Source organism: Pithys albifrons, chromosome 4 (genome assembly GCF_047495875.1).
Source record: "Pithys albifrons albifrons isolate INPA30051 chromosome 4, PitAlb_v1, whole genome shotgun sequence".
Classification (NCBI taxonomy): domain Eukaryota; kingdom Metazoa; phylum Chordata; class Aves; order Passeriformes; family Thamnophilidae; genus Pithys; species Pithys albifrons.
In genome coordinates, this window is record NC_092461.1 from 27,791,027 (window position 1) to 27,808,263 (window position 17,237).

At 51.4% G+C, this 17,237-nt stretch overlaps 2 protein-coding genes across 3 annotated transcripts in view; both read left to right on the forward strand.

Annotated features, from left to right (window-relative positions):
- ZC3H3 (zinc finger CCCH-type containing 3) overlaps nt 1–3,624 on the forward strand; it is a 59,030-nt gene extending 55,406 nt beyond the window's left edge. For both annotated transcript variants that reach the window (XM_071553739.1, XM_071553740.1), the window contains exons 12-13: nt 2,681–2,758; nt 3,356–3,624. In XM_071553739.1, the coding sequence (XP_071409840.1) occupies nt 2,681–2,758; nt 3,356–3,387 (110 nt within the window). In that variant the 3' untranslated portion in view covers nt 3,388–3,624. The remainder of the gene's footprint in view (nt 1–2,680; nt 2,759–3,355) is intronic.
- An 11,736-nt stretch (nt 3,625–15,360) lies between these two features.
- Nucleotides 15,361–16,507, forward strand: MAFA (MAF bZIP transcription factor A). The gene has a single exon (XM_071553741.1). The coding sequence runs from the start codon at nt 15,361–15,363 to the stop codon at nt 16,225–16,227; it is 867 nt and encodes a 288-aa protein (XP_071409842.1). The 3' UTR covers nt 16,228–16,507.
- The last annotated feature ends 730 nt before the right edge of the window (nt 16,508–17,237 follow it).

Below are 17,237 nucleotides of genomic sequence, written 5' to 3' on the forward strand. Positions count from 1 at the left end.
GGGAAAAGAGGATTTCCAGGAGTTTGGAATGGGATGGGAGGAGGAGGAGATGGTTGAGTTGGGAATGTTGGAGGGAAATCCGTCGGGAATTGAGTTTGGGATCAGAGTGGAAATCCCTCCGTGCTCCTTTGGCCCAGGAGAACACCTGGAATTGGGAAAGGAGATCCTGGAGGATCCATAGGGAAGGAAAACAAGGCAGGAATCACAGATGGCTGTGAAATATTCCAATGAGGAAGAGATTTCCCTGCCAAAGGAATTCCTGGATATGGGAATGTCATCCCGGGGGATTGTCCATGTTGGGTCTCATCTCAAAGCTCGTCCAAAGGGTTTGGAAGCTCAGGAGCATCCAGAGAAGCCCAAAATTTGGGATTCTGGGAATTTGGGGCAATTTGTTGGGAAATGGTGATGGGGCAAAGGTTGGACCCGGAGGGAATCTGGGCTTGGAATTCTGGGAATGGGGATGGGAATGATGTCCCTGCATGGAGCAGAACCTGCTGTCCCTTCCCATCCGGCAGGAAAATCCTGGGAATTTGGGGCAGTTTGTTGGGAAATGGTGATGGGACAAACGTTGGACTCGACTTGCAGGGTCTCAGTGGGAATTCTGGGCTTGGAATTCTGGGAATGGGGATGGGAATGATGTCCCTGCATGGAGCAGAACCTGCTGTCCCTTCCCATCCGGCAGGAAAATCCTGGGAATTTGGGGCAGTTTGTTGGGAAATGGTGATGGGACAAACGTTGGACTCGACTTGCAGGGTCTCAGTGGGAATTCTGGGCTTGGAATTCTGGGAATGGGGATGGGAATGATGTCCATGCATGGAGCAAAATCTGCTGTTGTCACTTCCCACCCTGCAGGAAAATCCTGGGAATTTGGGGATAATTTGTTGGGAAATGGTGATGGGACAAAGGTTGGACTCAGTGGGTCGCTCCCAACTGGGAATATTCTGGAATTCTGGGATTCTGAGGCTGAGTTTGGAGCTGAGAGGATGGTCAGGATGAGTCCTTGGAGAACTCCAGGAAGCAGCTGTGGCTGGGGTGGGATTTTTAGGGATCTGTCCCTTTGGAAAAGGGATGGGAATGATGTCCATGCCTGGAGCAGAATCCACTGTTGTTCTCCCAACCTGGAATTTGGGATCCTGGGAATTCGGGACAATTTGTTGGGAAATGGTGATGGGGCAAAGGTTGGACTCGACTTGCAGGGTCTCAGTGGGAATTCTGGGCTTGGAATTCTGGGAATGGGGATGGGAATGATGTCCATGCATGGAGCAGAACCTGCTGTCCCTTCCCATCCTGCAGGAAATTCCTAGGAATTTGGGGCATTTATTGGGAAATGGTGATGGGGCAAAGGTTGGACTTAGTGGGATCTGGGCTTGGAATTCTGGGAATGGGGATGGGAATGATGTCCAGGCCTGGAGCAGAACTCACTGTCCTCATCCCACCCTGCAGGAAAATCCTGGGAATTTGGGGCAACTTAAGGTCTTTTCCAACCTCACCAATGGTGGGATTTGAGGCCTCTGGAATCTTTCTGAGCATCCCCCCAAAAAACCCACGGAATGTGGAGGTCAAACCCCTTTCCAACCAAGAATTCCAACCGGGAAAAGGTCTCTTTGGTGACATTCCAAGTGGGAAAACCACCCCCCTTTTCCTTCCCACGCCCATTCCCAGATAATGGACCGCTCCATATTTCACTTCCCGGTTATTCCACCCTCTTGTTCCGGAGCCTCCGGAACCTCCGGAGTCTCCACGCTCCGACGGAGCTTTAATTTAATTAAAACCATTTGAGTTAATTGGCTGGAGCCCATCAGAGGGAACAGATGTTGCTCTTCCCGGGAGTTCATCCCAACCTCCGGAATCCGCCTTGTTTGGGAGAGAAAAGAGGATTTTATGGGATCCAAACGGCCCTTTCCGTAAAGATTTTACGGCTCTCGGAGCGTCCGTAAAAAACTTCGGCGTTCCCAAAGTCCCCTCCGGTGGTTTATGGTGGGAATTCCCGGTTGGAATGTTCAGGGAAGATGCTGCTCCAAGTGGTTTTTAACGGCTCCGGCTGGCCGGGAATTCGGGATGGGGTGGAGGGAAATCCCGGGATTGGCTGGTGGGAATGTGGGATGGGGGCGTTGGTTTGGGTGGAATCGTGATTGGGATCCGACCCCAGCAGGGACAGCCCCAGTTGGACCATTCCCAACCCCTGGAATTCTGGGATATCCTGAGTTAGGGACACACAGGGATCATCCAAGTCCAACTCCTGATGATTCCTGGAGGGATCACTTTGCGAATGTGGGATTTCCTTGGCATCGTGATTGGGATCCAACCCCAGCAGGGACAGCCCCAGTTGGACCATTCCCAACTCCTGGAATTCTGGGATATCCTGAGTTAGGGACACACAGGGATCATCCAAGTCCAACTCCTGATGATTTCTGGAATTTGGAGAATTCCACTTTGGGAATGTGGATTTTCTCTTCCTTTTGTCCCACTCCAATCCCTTTTTTCCCCATAATTTTGGGAATTTTGCAGCTCTTTGGTGGGAAGGGACCAAAGAGTTGGAGGATTCTCAGGGATTTGGGGAAGGAGCCAAGAGGGACATGGAGCAGCTCAGGCCATTCCTTTGCCTCCATCCCAAGGGATTTCCAAGGTCATTGATCCAACCTCAAGGAATTCCTGCTCTTTTCTCCCTTTTCCTTCCCAGGCACCACCAAAAGGAGGAGGATTTTTCCAGGGGAATCCTTGGAGGACTCCGAGAACATCCACGTGGAAGGTGCCAAAGGTGAGGCCACTGGGCATGGGAAACCACTCACATTCCCACTTTTCCAGGGGGAGGAATCACAGAATGGATTGGGTTGGAAAAGCCTAACCCTAACCCTGTCCAGATCCTTCTCCAGATCCCTCCAGCCTGTCCAGGTCCTTCTCCAGATCCCTTCAGCCCATCCAGATCCCTCTCCAGATCCCTCCAGCCTGTCCAGGTCCTTCTCCAGATCCCTCCAGCCCGTCCAGATCCTTCTCCAGATCCCTCCAGCCTCTCCAGATCCCTCCAGCCCATCCAGATCCTTCTCCAGATCCCTCCAGCCCATCCAGATCCTTCTCCAGATCCCTCCAGCCCATCCAGATCCTTCTCCAGATCTCTCCAGCCCATCCAGATCCTTCTCCAGATCCCTCCAGCCTGTCCAGGTCCTTCTCCAGATCCCTCCAGCCCATCCAGATCCTTCTCCAGATCCCTCCAGCCCGTCCAGATCCTTCTCCAGATCCCTCCAGCCTGTCCAGGACCTGCACTTGGCCCTGTTGAAGTTCATCCCACTGGAACCATCCCACGTGTCCAGACGTGTTCCCCCCATCCCACCACCACCTTTCCCTTCCCTCTTTCCAGGCAAACGGCTGCAGATCAAGCCCCGGCTTTGAGGAATTCCCAGGAATTCCGAGGAATTCCCGATCCCGCCGGATCAGCTCAGGAACCGGGAGAGCCGGGCACGGCCTGGCACCTACCTCAGGATGCCACAGGTGGCACCCCCTTCCCCTCCTGCTTCTTCAGGACATCCAGGTGGGAATAACACCCCCCATTCCCACAGGGAATTCCTGCCGGGAAGGGCTTTGTTGGAAGTTTTTGAGTTGACCAATAAAGGACATTTTCAGTTGGTTTGTTGAAGGCAAATCCTCAGTGAAGCTCCTGGTGGGGTCGGGAAGAGCTTCCCTGCCATGACCCAAAACTGCCCCCAAATGACCCCAAATTGTCCTGAAGTGGCACCAAACTGGCCAGAAATGGCTCAAAATCAACAAAAACTGCTCTGAAATGACCCAAAATTGCCTCAAAATGACCCAAAATAACCCAAAACGGCCCCAAAACTGCTTCAAAATGACCCCAAATCGCCCAAATCTGACTCAAAACTGCCCCAGAATGACACAAAATGACCCCAAAACTGACTCAGACCTGCCCCAAATGACCCAAAACTGCCCCAAAATTGACCCAAATGCCCCAAAACTGCTTTGAAATGACCCCAAATTCCCCAAAACTGCCCCAAAATGACCCAAAACTGCCCCAAATCTGACTCAAAACTGTCCCAAAATGACCCAAACGGCCCCCAAAATGATCCCAAATCCCCCAAAACTGCCCCAAAATTGCCACAAAATGACACAAAATGACCAAAACTGCTTCGGAATGACCCCAAATCCCCCCAAACTGACTCAGAATGGCCCCCAAATGACCCAAAACTGCCCCCAAATGACCCCAAATTGTCCTGAAGTGGCACCAAACTGGCCAGAAATGGCTCAAAATCCACAAAAACTGCTCTGAAATGACCCAAAATTGCCCCAAAATAACCCAGAACGGCCCCAAAACTGCTTCAAAATGACCCCAAATCGCCCAAATCTGACTCTAAACTGCCCCAGAATGACACAAAATGCCCCAAAACTGCCCCAATATGACCGAAAACTGCCCCAAAACTGACTCAAAACTTCCCCAGATGACCCAAAATGGCCCCAAAATTGACCCAAACTGATCCAAAACTGACTCAAAACTGCCCCAAAATGCCCCAAAACTGCTTTGAAATGACCCCAAATCCCCCAAAACTGACTCAAAACTGCCCCAAAATGCCCCAAAACTGCTTTGAAATGACCCCAAATCCCCCAAAACTGACTCAAAACTGCCCCAAAATGGCCCCAAAATGACCCAAAACTGCCCCAAAACTGACTCAAAACTGCATCCCATTCCCCTTTCCCTTCCCCTTCCCATTCCCATTCCCCTTCCCCTTCCCCTTCCCATTCCCCTTCCCATTCCCATTCCAATTCCCATTCCCCTTCCCCTTCCCCTTCCCGTTCCCGTTCCCCTTCCCATTCCCCTTCCCATTCCCATTCCAATTCCCCTTCCCCTTCCCCTTCCCCTTCCCCTTCCCCTTCCCCTTCCCGTTCCCCTTCCCCTTCCCCTTCCCGTTCCCCTTCCCATTCCCATTCCCATTCCCCTTCCCCTTCCCATTCCCATTCCCCTTCCCCTTCCCATTCCTATTCCCATTCCCCTTCCCATTCCCATTCCCCTTCCCATTCCCCTTCCCATTCCCATTCCCATTCCTGTTTCCATTCCCCTTCCCATTCCCATTCCCATTCCCCTTCCCATTCCCATTCCCCTTCCCATTCCCACTCCCAGTCCCACTCCCATTCCCATTCCCAAGGGGCTGTCCTGGACACGAGGTGGATTTGGGAACCTGAGGTCATTCAATGCCATCCTGGGACATTCCCAGAATTCCAGGGAATCCGCTGTTTTTCGGGACAAGTTCTGGGATGTGACAGGATGTGAAGCCCCCCAGGTCTCCATTCCCTGAATCCCATCCCTTGGTTTTGGCAGGGAATTTTCTTGGAGCATTCCCAATGGAATTGTGTTGGGAGCAGAACCCTGAAGATTCCCTGGAATCTGATCCCATCTCCCAATCCCATGGGAGACCCAAACCAACCATTCCAGAGGGGTTTTTTGGGGATTTTTTTTTGGATTTCCCAAGTCCAGGCGAGAGGATTTTGTTGGGATTTACATCCACAGGTGCAACTTCCAAAGGCTTTTTGGGAATGGTGGCTGCAGGTGGGAATTTTGGGAATGGCAGGATTTGCTCCACATTAAGAATCCTGGGGGGGGGGGGGGGGAAAGGGATCAACAGGAATTTGGGAAGGGCTGGAATTCCTTGGGAATGAGATGGGCTGAGGGGGCTCCGGGAAGATCCGACAATTCCCAAACATTCCAAGGGGGGTTTTCCTTTGGCTCCATCCCAAATCCAGAGGGTCCCATTTCCATCCCTGGGGGGGCTTTTGGTCCCTGGGTTGGAATAAAAACCTTTTTGTTGTCGCTGTTGGTACAAAAATGTCCCTTTTTTGGTGTGTTTTGGTTTGTAAATAAAGAGTTTCCTCCTGGAATGGGGGTGGATTTGGATTCCTTGTGGTTTTATCCATCGGAATTCCGGGAAAGATCCAGCACAGCTGATGGAAAAGGGTCCCCAAATCTTGATTTGATTTGTTGTTTGGGGGTTTCAGACTGAACTGATGGTTAGTCATCTAAAAAAAGGGAAAAAAAGGAAAAAACACAAAGAAAAACAGAACAAAAACAAGAAAGAAAGAAAAAAACCCAAAAAGACAAAAAAGCAAAAAAAAAAGAAACAAATGAAAACAAAAAAACACAAAAAAAACACAAAAAAACACACAAAAACCACACAAAAAAGCAAAAAAAATCCAAACAAAAAACTCCAAAAAGACAAAAAAGCAAAAAAAAGAGAAACAAATGAAAACAAAAAAACACAAAAAACCCACAAAAAACACAAAAAAACCCCAAGAAAATCCAAACAAAAAACCCCCAAAAAGACAAAAAAGCAAAAAAAAAAACAGAAATAAAAACAAAAAAAGCACAAAAAACCCCACACAAAAAACACACAAAAACACAAAAAAAATCCAAACAAAAAAACCCCAAAAAGACAAAAAAGAATAAAAAACCACAACTGGACAAAAGAAAAAAAACACAAAAAAACCACACACACAAAAAAAAAAAACAAAAAGACCAAAAAAGCCCCCAAAAGAAAGAACAAAAGAAAACAAAAAAAACAGAAAAAAAACCCCAAAACCCCAAAAAGACAAAAAAGCAAAAAAAAAAGAAACAAATGAAAACAAAAAAAAATCACAAAAAACCACACAAAAACCCCAAAAAAATCCAAACATAAAACCCCCAAAAAGACAAAAAAGCAAAAAAACCTGAACAAAAGAAAACAAAAACACACAAAAAACTAAAAAAAAACCAAACAAAAAGCCCCCAAAAGACAAAAAAGAAAAAACTAAACAAAAGCAAACAGAAAACCCACAAAAACACACAAAACCAAACAAACAAAAAACCAAAAAAGACAAAAAAGAAAAAAATAAACAAAAGGAAACAAAAAAACCACAAAAAAAGGACAAAAAAAGACAAAACAAAAAATGAAAGAAAATTAAGAAACCACAAAAAACACACAAAAATTCCCAAAACCCCCAAAAGACAAAAAAGAAAAAAAACTGAACAAAAGAAAAAAAAAAGACCACAAAAAACACACAAAAAACACAAAAACAAAATAACCCCAAAAGACAAAAAAGCAAAAAAATGAACCAAGAAAAACAAAAAACCACAAAAAACTCACACACAAAAACAAACAAAAAACCAAAAAGACAGAAAAGCAAAAAAAAACTGAACAAAAAGCCCACAAAAAAACCACACACACAAAATACAAACTAAAAAAAAAAACCAGAAAGACAAAAAAAACTAAACAAAAGAGAACAAAAAACTACACAAAAAACAAAACAAAAAACAAAACAAAAAACCCCCAAAAGACAAAAAAGAAAAAAAAACTGAACAAAAACCCCCACAAAACTCCACACACAAAAAACAAAAAAAAGGAAAAAAACTGAACAAAAGAAAACAAACAAAACCACAAAAAACACACACAAAAAAACCCCAAACCCCCAAAAAGACAAAAAAAAACAAACAAAAGAAAACAAAAAACACAAAAAACACACAAAACAAAAAAAAAACAAAAACAAAAAAACCCCCAAAGACAAAAAAGCAAAAAAACCTCCCAAAAGTAAACAAAAAACCCACAAAAAAACAAAAAAAAACCCCAAAACCAAACAAAAGCAAAAATCAAAAAAACCCACCACACAAAACCAAAACAAAACCCAAAAAACACAAACAAAAAAAACCCAAACCAGACAAAAAAAAAATTCACGCACAGAAGGAAAACAAAAATCCCCCCCAGAAACTCAAAAAATCAAAACACAAAAAAACCCAAACCAAAAAAAACCAAAAAAAACAGAAATGAACACAAAAATCCCCAAAAAGCAAAACCAAAACAAAAAAACACAAACAAAAAAAACACGAAAAAAGAAAAAATCCAAAACAAAAAAAACCAAACAAAACCCCCCAAAAGAAAAACAAACAAAAACCCCCAAAACCAAAACAGATAAAAAAACACCAAAAAACCCACCAAAACAATCATAAAAGAAAAAAAACCAACCCAAGCTAAATAAAAACAAACAAAAAACCCCCCAAAACCCAAACAAAACAAAAGCAAAAACAAAAAAAATAAAAAACCCCAAACAAAAACAAAAATAAAAAATAACACACAAAAAAAACCCAAACACAAAAAGCAAAAAAAAATCACAAACAAAAAAAAGCAAAAAAAAATCACAAACAAAAAGTCCCCAAACACAAAAAGAAAAAAATCCCAAAAGTAAAACAAAAACAAAAGCAACACAAAAAATACCCCAAACCACAAAAAATAAACCAAAAAAACCCTCAAAAACACCAAAAACCCAAAGCAAAAAAAAAAAAATAAAGAACCCCCAAACAAAATAGGAAAAACAAAACAAAAAATAAAAAACACAAAACAAAATAAGAAAAACAAACAGAAAACACAAAAAAAGCCAAAAAACACACAAAAAAACCCAAACAAAAAAAAACAAAAGAAAGAAAAAAAACACCAAAAAACCTACACACAAAAAACCCCAAAAAACAAAAAACAAAGAAAAAAACCCCCACAAAACCCAAACAAAAGTAAAAACAAAAAAAATCCCCAAAGAAAAACAAAAATAAAAAACAACACACAAAAAAATCCCCAAATACAAAAAAAAGAAAAAATCCCAAAAGTAAAACAAAAACAACACAAAAAATACCCCAAAACACAAAAAATAAACCAAAAAAACCCCCAAAACACCAAAAACCCAAAACAAAGAAAACCAAAACAAAAAAATAAAAAACACAAAACAGAATAAGAAAAACAAAAAACACAGAAAAAAACCCCAAAAGCACACACACAAAAAAACCAAAAAACCACCAAAAATCCCACACACAAAAAAACCCCAAAAAACAAAAAACAAAAAAACCCCCACAAAACCCAAACAAAACAAAAGCAAAAACAAAAAAATAACAATAATCCCCAAAGAAAAACAAAAATAAAAAACAACACACAAAAAAACCCCCAAACACAAAAAAGCAAAAAAAATCACACACAAAACATCCCCAAATACAAAAAAGAAAAAAACCCAAAAGTAAAACAAAAACAACACAAAAAATACCCCAAAACACAAAAAAACCCCAAAAAACCCCAAAAACCCAAAACAAAAAAAACCCCAAACACCCCAAAACAAAATAAATAAAAATCCCCAAACAAAATAGGAAAAACAAAACAAAAAATAAAAAACAGAAAACAAAATGAGAAAAACAAACAAAAACACAAAAAAGCCAAAACACACACACAGAAAACCAAACAAAAAACAAAAGAAACAAAAAAACACCAAAAACCCACACAAAAAAAACCCCCGAAAAACAAAAAACAAAAAACCCCCCACAAACCCCAAACAAAACAAAAGCAAAAAGCAAACAAAAACTCCCAAACAGAAGAACCACAAAAAAAACCAAACACAAAAAAAAACCAAAAAATCACAAAAGCAAAAGAAAAACAAAAAAATCCCACAAAAAATACCCTAAAACACAAAAAAACCCAAACCAAACAAAAAAAAAACCAAAAAACCCCAAAACAAACAAACAAAAAAAACCAAAAAACCAAAACAAAAAAAATAAAAAAAAAACAAAACAAAAAAAGAAAACAAAACAAAACCCCAAAACCAACACACACAAAAAACAAACCAAACCCCCCGAAATTCCCTAAAAATCCCCCCCAGGAGAAGGAGCCGCGAATCCTCCGGGATGGGGAGCGGGACCTTTGGAGTTTCCCCCATCCATGAATCCCTAATGAGGACTACGCTAATTAAACGAACCAATTAGGGCCGCCAGCGCCGCTCCCTTCCCGATGAGGGGTTGGAATTCCTTTGGAATTCCTTTGGAATTCTCTCCTTAAGGCTCTGCTGAGGGGGGGGGGGGGGGGGTGTGTGAGTCATTCCCAACATTCTCCCCCAGCCCATGGATGGGATCCCGTGGGATTTCTCCATCCCTGGGAATGGGAATGACGTTCCTTGGGATGCCACGGATGGAGGGGCTGGAACAGGCGTTTCTGGAAGGCTCCATAAACAATTCCTGGAAAACTCTCCTGGCTGGCACCGCTCCCGGTGCCCCGCGGGGTGCCAAGGGAAGGAACATCGGCCGGGCTCGGCTTGCGGCCGGGCAGAGGGGTGGGCCTGCCCTGCCTTCCTCATCATCATCCTCCTCCTGGTCCTTCTCCTCCTCCTGGTTCTTCTGGTCCTCCTCTTCCTCCTGATCCTCCTCCTGGTCCTTCTCCTCCTTCTCCTCCTCCTGGTCCTTCTCCACATCCAGCTGGAGATGCTGGTGGAGCATCAAGATGGACCCACCAGTTCATAGAATTGATCAGGATGGACAACTCGCTCTCCATGGGGTGAGGAGTTCCTTGCCTTCCTCCTTGTCCTCCTCCTCCTTCATTGTGTAATTCCCACCCTCCCAAAGTTCCTGATCCTTCTCCACACTGAGCTGGAGATGCTGGTGGGGCATCAAGACGGTCCCACCAGCTCAGGGGGTTCCTCATGGTGGACACCACCCTCTCCATGGGGTCAGGAGTTCCCTGCCCACCTCCTCCTCCTCCTCCTGGTCCTCCTGGTCCTCCTGGTCCTCCTCCTTCATTGTGTGATTCCTGCCCTCCCAAAATTCCTGATGCTTCTCTGAATCCAACTGGAGACGCTGGTGGAGCATCAAGATGGTTCCACCAACTCAGGGGGTTCCTCACGGTGGACACCACCCTCTCCATGGGGTGAGGAGTTCCCTGCCCTCCTCCTCCTCCTCCTCCTCCTCCTCTTCCTCCTCCTCCTCCTTCTCCTCCTCCTCATTGTGTGATTCCCACCCTCCCAAAATTCCTGATCCTTCTGCACATCCAGCTGGAGATGCTGGTGGAGCATCTTGACGGTCCCACCAGCTCAGGGGGTTCCTCAGGATGGACCCCACCCTCTCCATGGGGTGAGGAGTTCCCTGCCTTCCTCCTCCTCCTCCTCCTCCTCCTCCTCCTCCTCCTCCTCCTCCTCCTCCTCCTCCTCCTCCTCTTCCTCCTCCTCCTTCTCCTCCTCTTCCTCCTCCTCCCACCTTCATTGTGTGATTCCCACCCTCCCAAAATTCCTTATCCTTCTGCACATCCAGCTGGAGATGCTGCTGGAGCACCAAGATGGTCCCACCAGCTCAGGGGGTTCCTCAGGATGGACCCTACCCTCTCCATGGGGTGACATCCCCCTGAGGGGCTCCAAACCACCAACACCCCACCCTGGATGCTGCTGGAACCTCCAATGAACCCGAGGCAGGACCTGCTCGAAGGGTTAACGGGACACACGAGCTCCAAAAGCCCCAAGTGACGTGATCCCAAGGCCATCCCGAGGCCACCAAACCCTGGTTATGTCACTTGACCCCCTGTGAGTAAACTTAGCTGGGAGGGTTTGGGGACAAGCCACGGCCACTTCCTAAAAATACCCGCGGGGGTGTCGCCGGGGAGGGACGGCCCCGTTGGATCCCCGCCCGCTCCTGATCCCTCCCTGGCTCCTGTGCCAAGGCCGGGTGGCAGCTGCTGGAGGGGGCGGGTGCCCCCCGAGGTGGGTGTAGCTTTGGGGCGGTGCCAGGGTGGCTCCTCCCTGTGTATTCCCAGAGGAAGATCCCGATATTCCACTACAAAGGTCTCCAGGGATGGACTGGAGTCACATGATTAAGGAAAAAAGGGTTAAAATCGCTCTGTGGAAAAGGAGTTTTTGTTGGAAAATCGTTAAAATGCCCTTTTTTGTTCCCTCCCTGGAGGGGGGACGGCGGGTCGTTATTCCACACCCAATTTTGGGATCTCCAGTGTGGGATATCCATGTCCCTGCTTATCCAATATGGAATAACATCCAGCACTGCCAGGATCACTCTTGGACCTTTTCCTGCATCTCTGACCCTTCCCAAGGGGGGACAAATCCCCCCAGCCTGCCCCAGCTCAGTCAGGAGGGGAAAAGATGGACCCTCCAGAGGCCAAATCCAGGAGAAATGTGGGATTTAATTGCAGCAGGATCAGGGATTTCATTCCTTGGTGGATTCCCCACCCCTGGAGGTTTTTCAGCTGAGCTTGGCCGTGGCACTGAGTGCCATGATCTGGTAAAGGGCCTGGAGTTGGACCAAGGGTTGGACTTGATGATCTCAGAGGTCTTTTCCAACCCAATCCATTCTGTGATTCTGTGATTCCACAATTCCCCCATAATTTCAGGAACCACCCCAAGGTTCTCCAGAGGGTTCAATCCCAGGACTCGCCTCTCCTTTTCCCTCCCTGCAGCGAACTCCAGGCCCCTCTGGAGAGCCTGGAACTGCCCTTCTGCTCCCTCCTCTCCATCATTCCATGGCCCCATAACAACTCCATGACCCCATAACTCAGAAACTGCACAATCCTGTGACCCACAACTCCCTGAAGGGAAGTTCTGGCCAGGTGGGGGTTGGTCTCTTCTCCCAGGCACTCAGCAATAGGACAAGGGGGCACGATGGGCTCAAGCTCTGCCAGGGGAAATTGAAGTGGGAGATGAGAGAGAAATTCTTTGCAGAGAGAGTGCTCAGGCATTGGAATGGGCTGCCCAGAGAGGGGGTGGATTCCCCATCCCTGGAGGTTTTTCAGCTGAGCTTGGCCGTGGCACTGAGTGCCATGATCTGGTAAAGGGACTGGAGTTGGACCAAGGGCTGGACTTGATGATCTGGGAGGTCTTTTCCAACCCAATCCATTCTATGATTCCCCCTAAACCCCCTTTTTTTGCATTTATTTGACCCCACTTTTGGAGGGTCAATTAACAGCCATGAAGGGCAGTGTCCTTTGTCCCCAAATCCTCAACCAGGGCTTTCCCATCACCTTTCCCATTCCATGTGGAATTCTGTGGGATGGGATGCCCTGGGTGCACCCTGTGGGTGACACAGACAATCTCGGATCCCGAGGGGATGAGCAGTTGGATTTGACACCCTCAGTGGGATGAAGCTGCTCATCCCTTGGGATTTTAGGTGGGACAATTCCACGGTGACTCCCCCGTGCCTCAGTTTCCCTCCCATCCTTCAGGATCCACGCGGGGACAGGAGGGGACAGCCAGGACGTCACCCAGGGGTGGGCTGAGCACCCCCCACCCCCTGAGCGGCTTCCACTCGGTGTTGGTGACACCTTTCCCAGGTGCTGGAATGGTGTTCCCGGAGCAGGTGGCGCTCCCGCTCCTGTGCCAGGTGCAGGTGACACAAAGCCGGGAGCGGGCGCCGCTCCCTGCCCACCACCAGTTCCCGGGAACATCCCTGAAAATTCCCAAAAATTCACATATTTGGCAAGCAGGGAAGGACATATAAAGGAAAGGCGCTGCGCTGCTCCCGAGGTGAGGAAGGGGCCGCATCCAGCGAGCTGAAATCAAACCCTCTTCGGGCTCAACCCCCTCTTTTTTGGGTCCTTCTCATTATAAAGCGGGCGAGGAAATCGGGATTTCTTTGCTATTTCTCCCCGCTCGGGTCTGTCGGTGGGATGTGAAGCCAACACGGCGCGATGTCGGTGGGATGTGAAGCCCCCCCAAAACTCCCGGCGATTGACGGCTGCCCCGGGGGCGTTGCCATGGGGATATGCAAATCCAAGCGTGCTGAGAAGCTGGAATATGTTGTCACCTCCTCCAAAGGCGTGTCCCTGCCCCGGTTCCCGGGATATAAAGCCGCGAGTTCCATTGAGCGCCCGGCGGCGGCGGCGGCGGCGCCGGTCGGGGCAGGGGCGGGCAGGGAGCGGCCCCCGCCCCCAGCGCCGGGTCCCGGCGGGACGACGAGGAGGAGGAGGAGGAGGAGGAGGAGGAGGCAGGAGAAGGCTCGGGATCGCAGCCCGGGGAGGTGGGGCTGGGGCAGGTGCCAGGGGAAGGCAGGAAGGGGCGGGCAGGGCGCTGCCCGCTCCTCGCCATTGGGAAGCGGCCGCAGCCAGCGGCGGAGCCCGCCCGGCCCGAGAGCGGAGGGGCGGCCGCAGGAGGGTCCTGGAGTCCCGCACTGCAGCGGAGCCGAGCCCCGGAGGGCACAGCTGGGGGCCCGGAGCCCCGACCCGGAGCGCGGCTGAACCTCAGCGCGAAGTCCCGTCGGAGGCGAGCGCAGGAGCCCGGCTGGCTGAGCCCCGCAGCGGAGTCCCGGCAAAGGGTCCCCGAGCCCGGCTGAACCCGCAGCAGAGTCCCGAGCCCGGCTGAACCCACAGCAGAGCCCTGTTCGAGGGTCCCCGAGTCCGACTGAACCCGCAGCGGAGCCCTGTCCGAGGGTCCCCGAGCCCCCCTGAACCCCCAGCGGAGCCCCGGGCACGGCGGAACCCACAGCAGAGCCCAGTCCGAGTGTCCCCGATCCCTGTCGGAGGGTCCCCGAGTCAGGCTGAACCCGCAGCGGAGCCCTGTCCGAGGGTCCCCGAGTCTGGCTGAACCCGCAGCAGAGCCTCGAGCCCGGCTGAACCCACAGCGGACCCCCGTTGGAGGGTCCTCGAGTCCGACTGAACCCGCAGCACAGCCCTGTCCGAGGGTCCCCGAGCCCCGCTGAACCCGCAGCGGAGCCCCGAGCACGGTGGAACCCACAGCAGAGCCCTGTCCGAGGGTCCCCGAGCCCCGGCAAAGTGTCGCCGAGCCCGGTTGAAACCGCAGCGGAGCCCCGAGCACGGCTGAACCCGCAGGGGAGCCCTGTCGGAGGGTCCCCGAGCCCGGCTGAACCCGCAGAAGAGCCCCGGCAAAGGGTCCCCAAGCCCGGCTGAACCCGCAGCAAAGCCCCGCGCAGGAACCGAGAAGAACCGCACCTCAAAGCCCCGTCGGAGAGTCCCGACCCCTCTGACCCGCACCGCAAAGTCCCATCGGGGGGTCCCGACCCCGCTGACCCGCACCGCAAAGCCCCGTCGGAGAGTCCCGACCCCTCTGACCCGCACCTCAAAGCCCCGTCGGAGAGTCCCGACCCCTCTGACCCGCACCGCAAAGCCCCGTCGGAGGGTCCCGACGCCTCTGACCCGCACCTCAAAGTCCCATCAGAGGGTCCTGACCCCTCTGACCCGCACCGCAAAGTCCCATCGGAGGGTCCCGACCCCTCTGACCCGCACCGCAAAGTCCCATCGGAGGGTCCCAACCCCGCTGACCCGCACCGGGAAGCTCCGTCCGCAGGTCCCGCAGCCCGACTGGATCGCACCGCAAAGCCCCGCCGGGGGTTCCCACAGTCCGGCTGAGCGCCCGCAGCAAATCCTCAGCCGAGGGTACCGGAGCCGCGCTTAACCCCGCAGCAAAGCCCCGCCGGAGGGTCCCGCAGCCCCCCTGAACCTCCCGGTAAAGCCCCGCCGGAGGGTCCCGCAGCCCCCTCGGGACAGCCCCGGTTGTGCCGCAGCCCCGGAGCCCGCGGGACCCTCGGCCGTCGGAGCGCGGCGGTGCCCGGGGGCTCCCTCCCCGGTCCCTCCATGGACTGAGATGGCCTCGGAGCTGGCCATGAGCGCCGAGCTGCCCACGAGCCCCCTGGCCATCGAGTACGTGAACGATTTCGACCTGATGAAGTTCGAGGTGAAGAAGGAGCCGGCGGAGGCGGAGCGGCTGTGCCACCGTCTGCCCGCCGGGTCTCTCTCCTCCACCCCGCTCAGCACGCCCTGCTCCTCCGTGCCTTCCTCGCCCAGTTTCTGCGCTCCAAGCCCCGGTGGGCAACCAGCCCCGGGTCCCCCGGCCACCACCGCCGCTTCGCTGGGCTCCAAACAGCAGCTGGAGGAGCTGTACTGGATGTCGGGTTACCAGCACCACCTCAACCCCGAAGCTCTCAACCTGACGCCGGAGGACGCGGTGGAGGCGTTGATCGGTGCCCCTCACCATCATCATCATCACCACCAAGGCTACGAGCCCTTCCGACCTCAACCCTTCGGGGGCGAGGAGATGCCACCGGCCGCCCATCACCATCCCGGCCACCACCATCATCATCATCACCACCTTCGCCTGGAGGATCGGTTCTCCGACGATCAGCTGGTGAGTATGTCGGTGCGGGAGCTGAACCGGCAGCTGCGGGGCTTCAGCAAGGAGGAGGTGATCCGCCTCAAGCAGAAGAGGAGGACCTTGAAGAACCGGGGCTACGCTCAATCCTGCCGCTACAAGCGGGTCCAGCAACGGCACATCTTGGAGAACGAGAAATGCCAACTGCAGAGCCAGGTGGAGCAGCTCAAGCAGGAGGTGACCCGCTTGGCCAAGGAAAGGGATCTGTACAAAGAAAAATACGAGAAGTTGGCCGGGCGGGGTTTCCCGAGGGAACCCTCCCCATCCGCAGCCCCCAAAGCCACCGCCGACTTCTTCATGTGAGCCGGGCTGGTGGTGGGATGGGGTGGGATCCCTTTTATTTCCCCTCGTGCGGGGAGAGCAAACCCGCCGCTTGTATTTAAAAAAAATTAATAATATTATTACCACCCCACTGCAGTTTTGGGGAGGGGAAGTTGAACTCGTGGGGACTCGGGGTGGGCGAGCAGGGGGGGCGGACCTGGAGCCAGCCTTGCATGCGGGACGTGTATGGCCACCCCCTTCCCGGGAGCAACATCAGCGCCATCCTGGTGGCTCGTCCTCCCTCCCCTCCTCCCCCCCATACCTTTCCCCCCCTGTTTACCCTCAATTCGAGTTTTCTTCTTCGAGGGTTCCCCCCACCCCCCCAGGGATGGGTCGGGGGGGTCTCCCGGCAGCGCCGCGTCCTGTCCCATTCCCTTTCCCACCTCCCCATCCATCCTTCCCATACCCTTTCCCACCTCCCCATCCTCCTTCCCATTCCCTTTCCCACCTCCCCATCCTCCTTCCCATTCCCTTTCCCACCTCCCCATCCTCCTTCCCATTCCCTTTCCCACCTCCCCATCCTCCTTCCCATTTCCTTTCCCACCTCCCCATCCTCCTTCCCATTCCCCCCTCTCCCCGTCCTCCTTCCCCCCATTCCCCCTCTCCCCGTCCTCCTTCCCCCCATTCCCCCTCTCCCCGTCCTCCTTCCCCCATTCCCCCCCTCCCCGTCCTCCTTCCCCCCATTCCCCCCTCTCCCCGTCCTCCTTCCCCCCATTCCCCCCTCTCCCCGTCCTCCTTCCCCCCATTCCCCCCTCTCCCCGTCCTCCTTCCCCCCCATTTCCATTTCCCCCATTTCCCCCATTTCCCCCATTCCCCCCATTCTCCCCGTCCTCCTTCCCCCATTCCCCCCATTCTCCCCGTCCCTCCTTCCCCCCCATTCCCCCCTCTCCCCGTCCTCCTTCCCCCCATTCCCCCCTCTCCCCGTCCTCCTTCCCCCCATTTCCCCCATTTCCCCCCATTTCCCCCATTTCCCCCCCATTCCCCCCATTCTC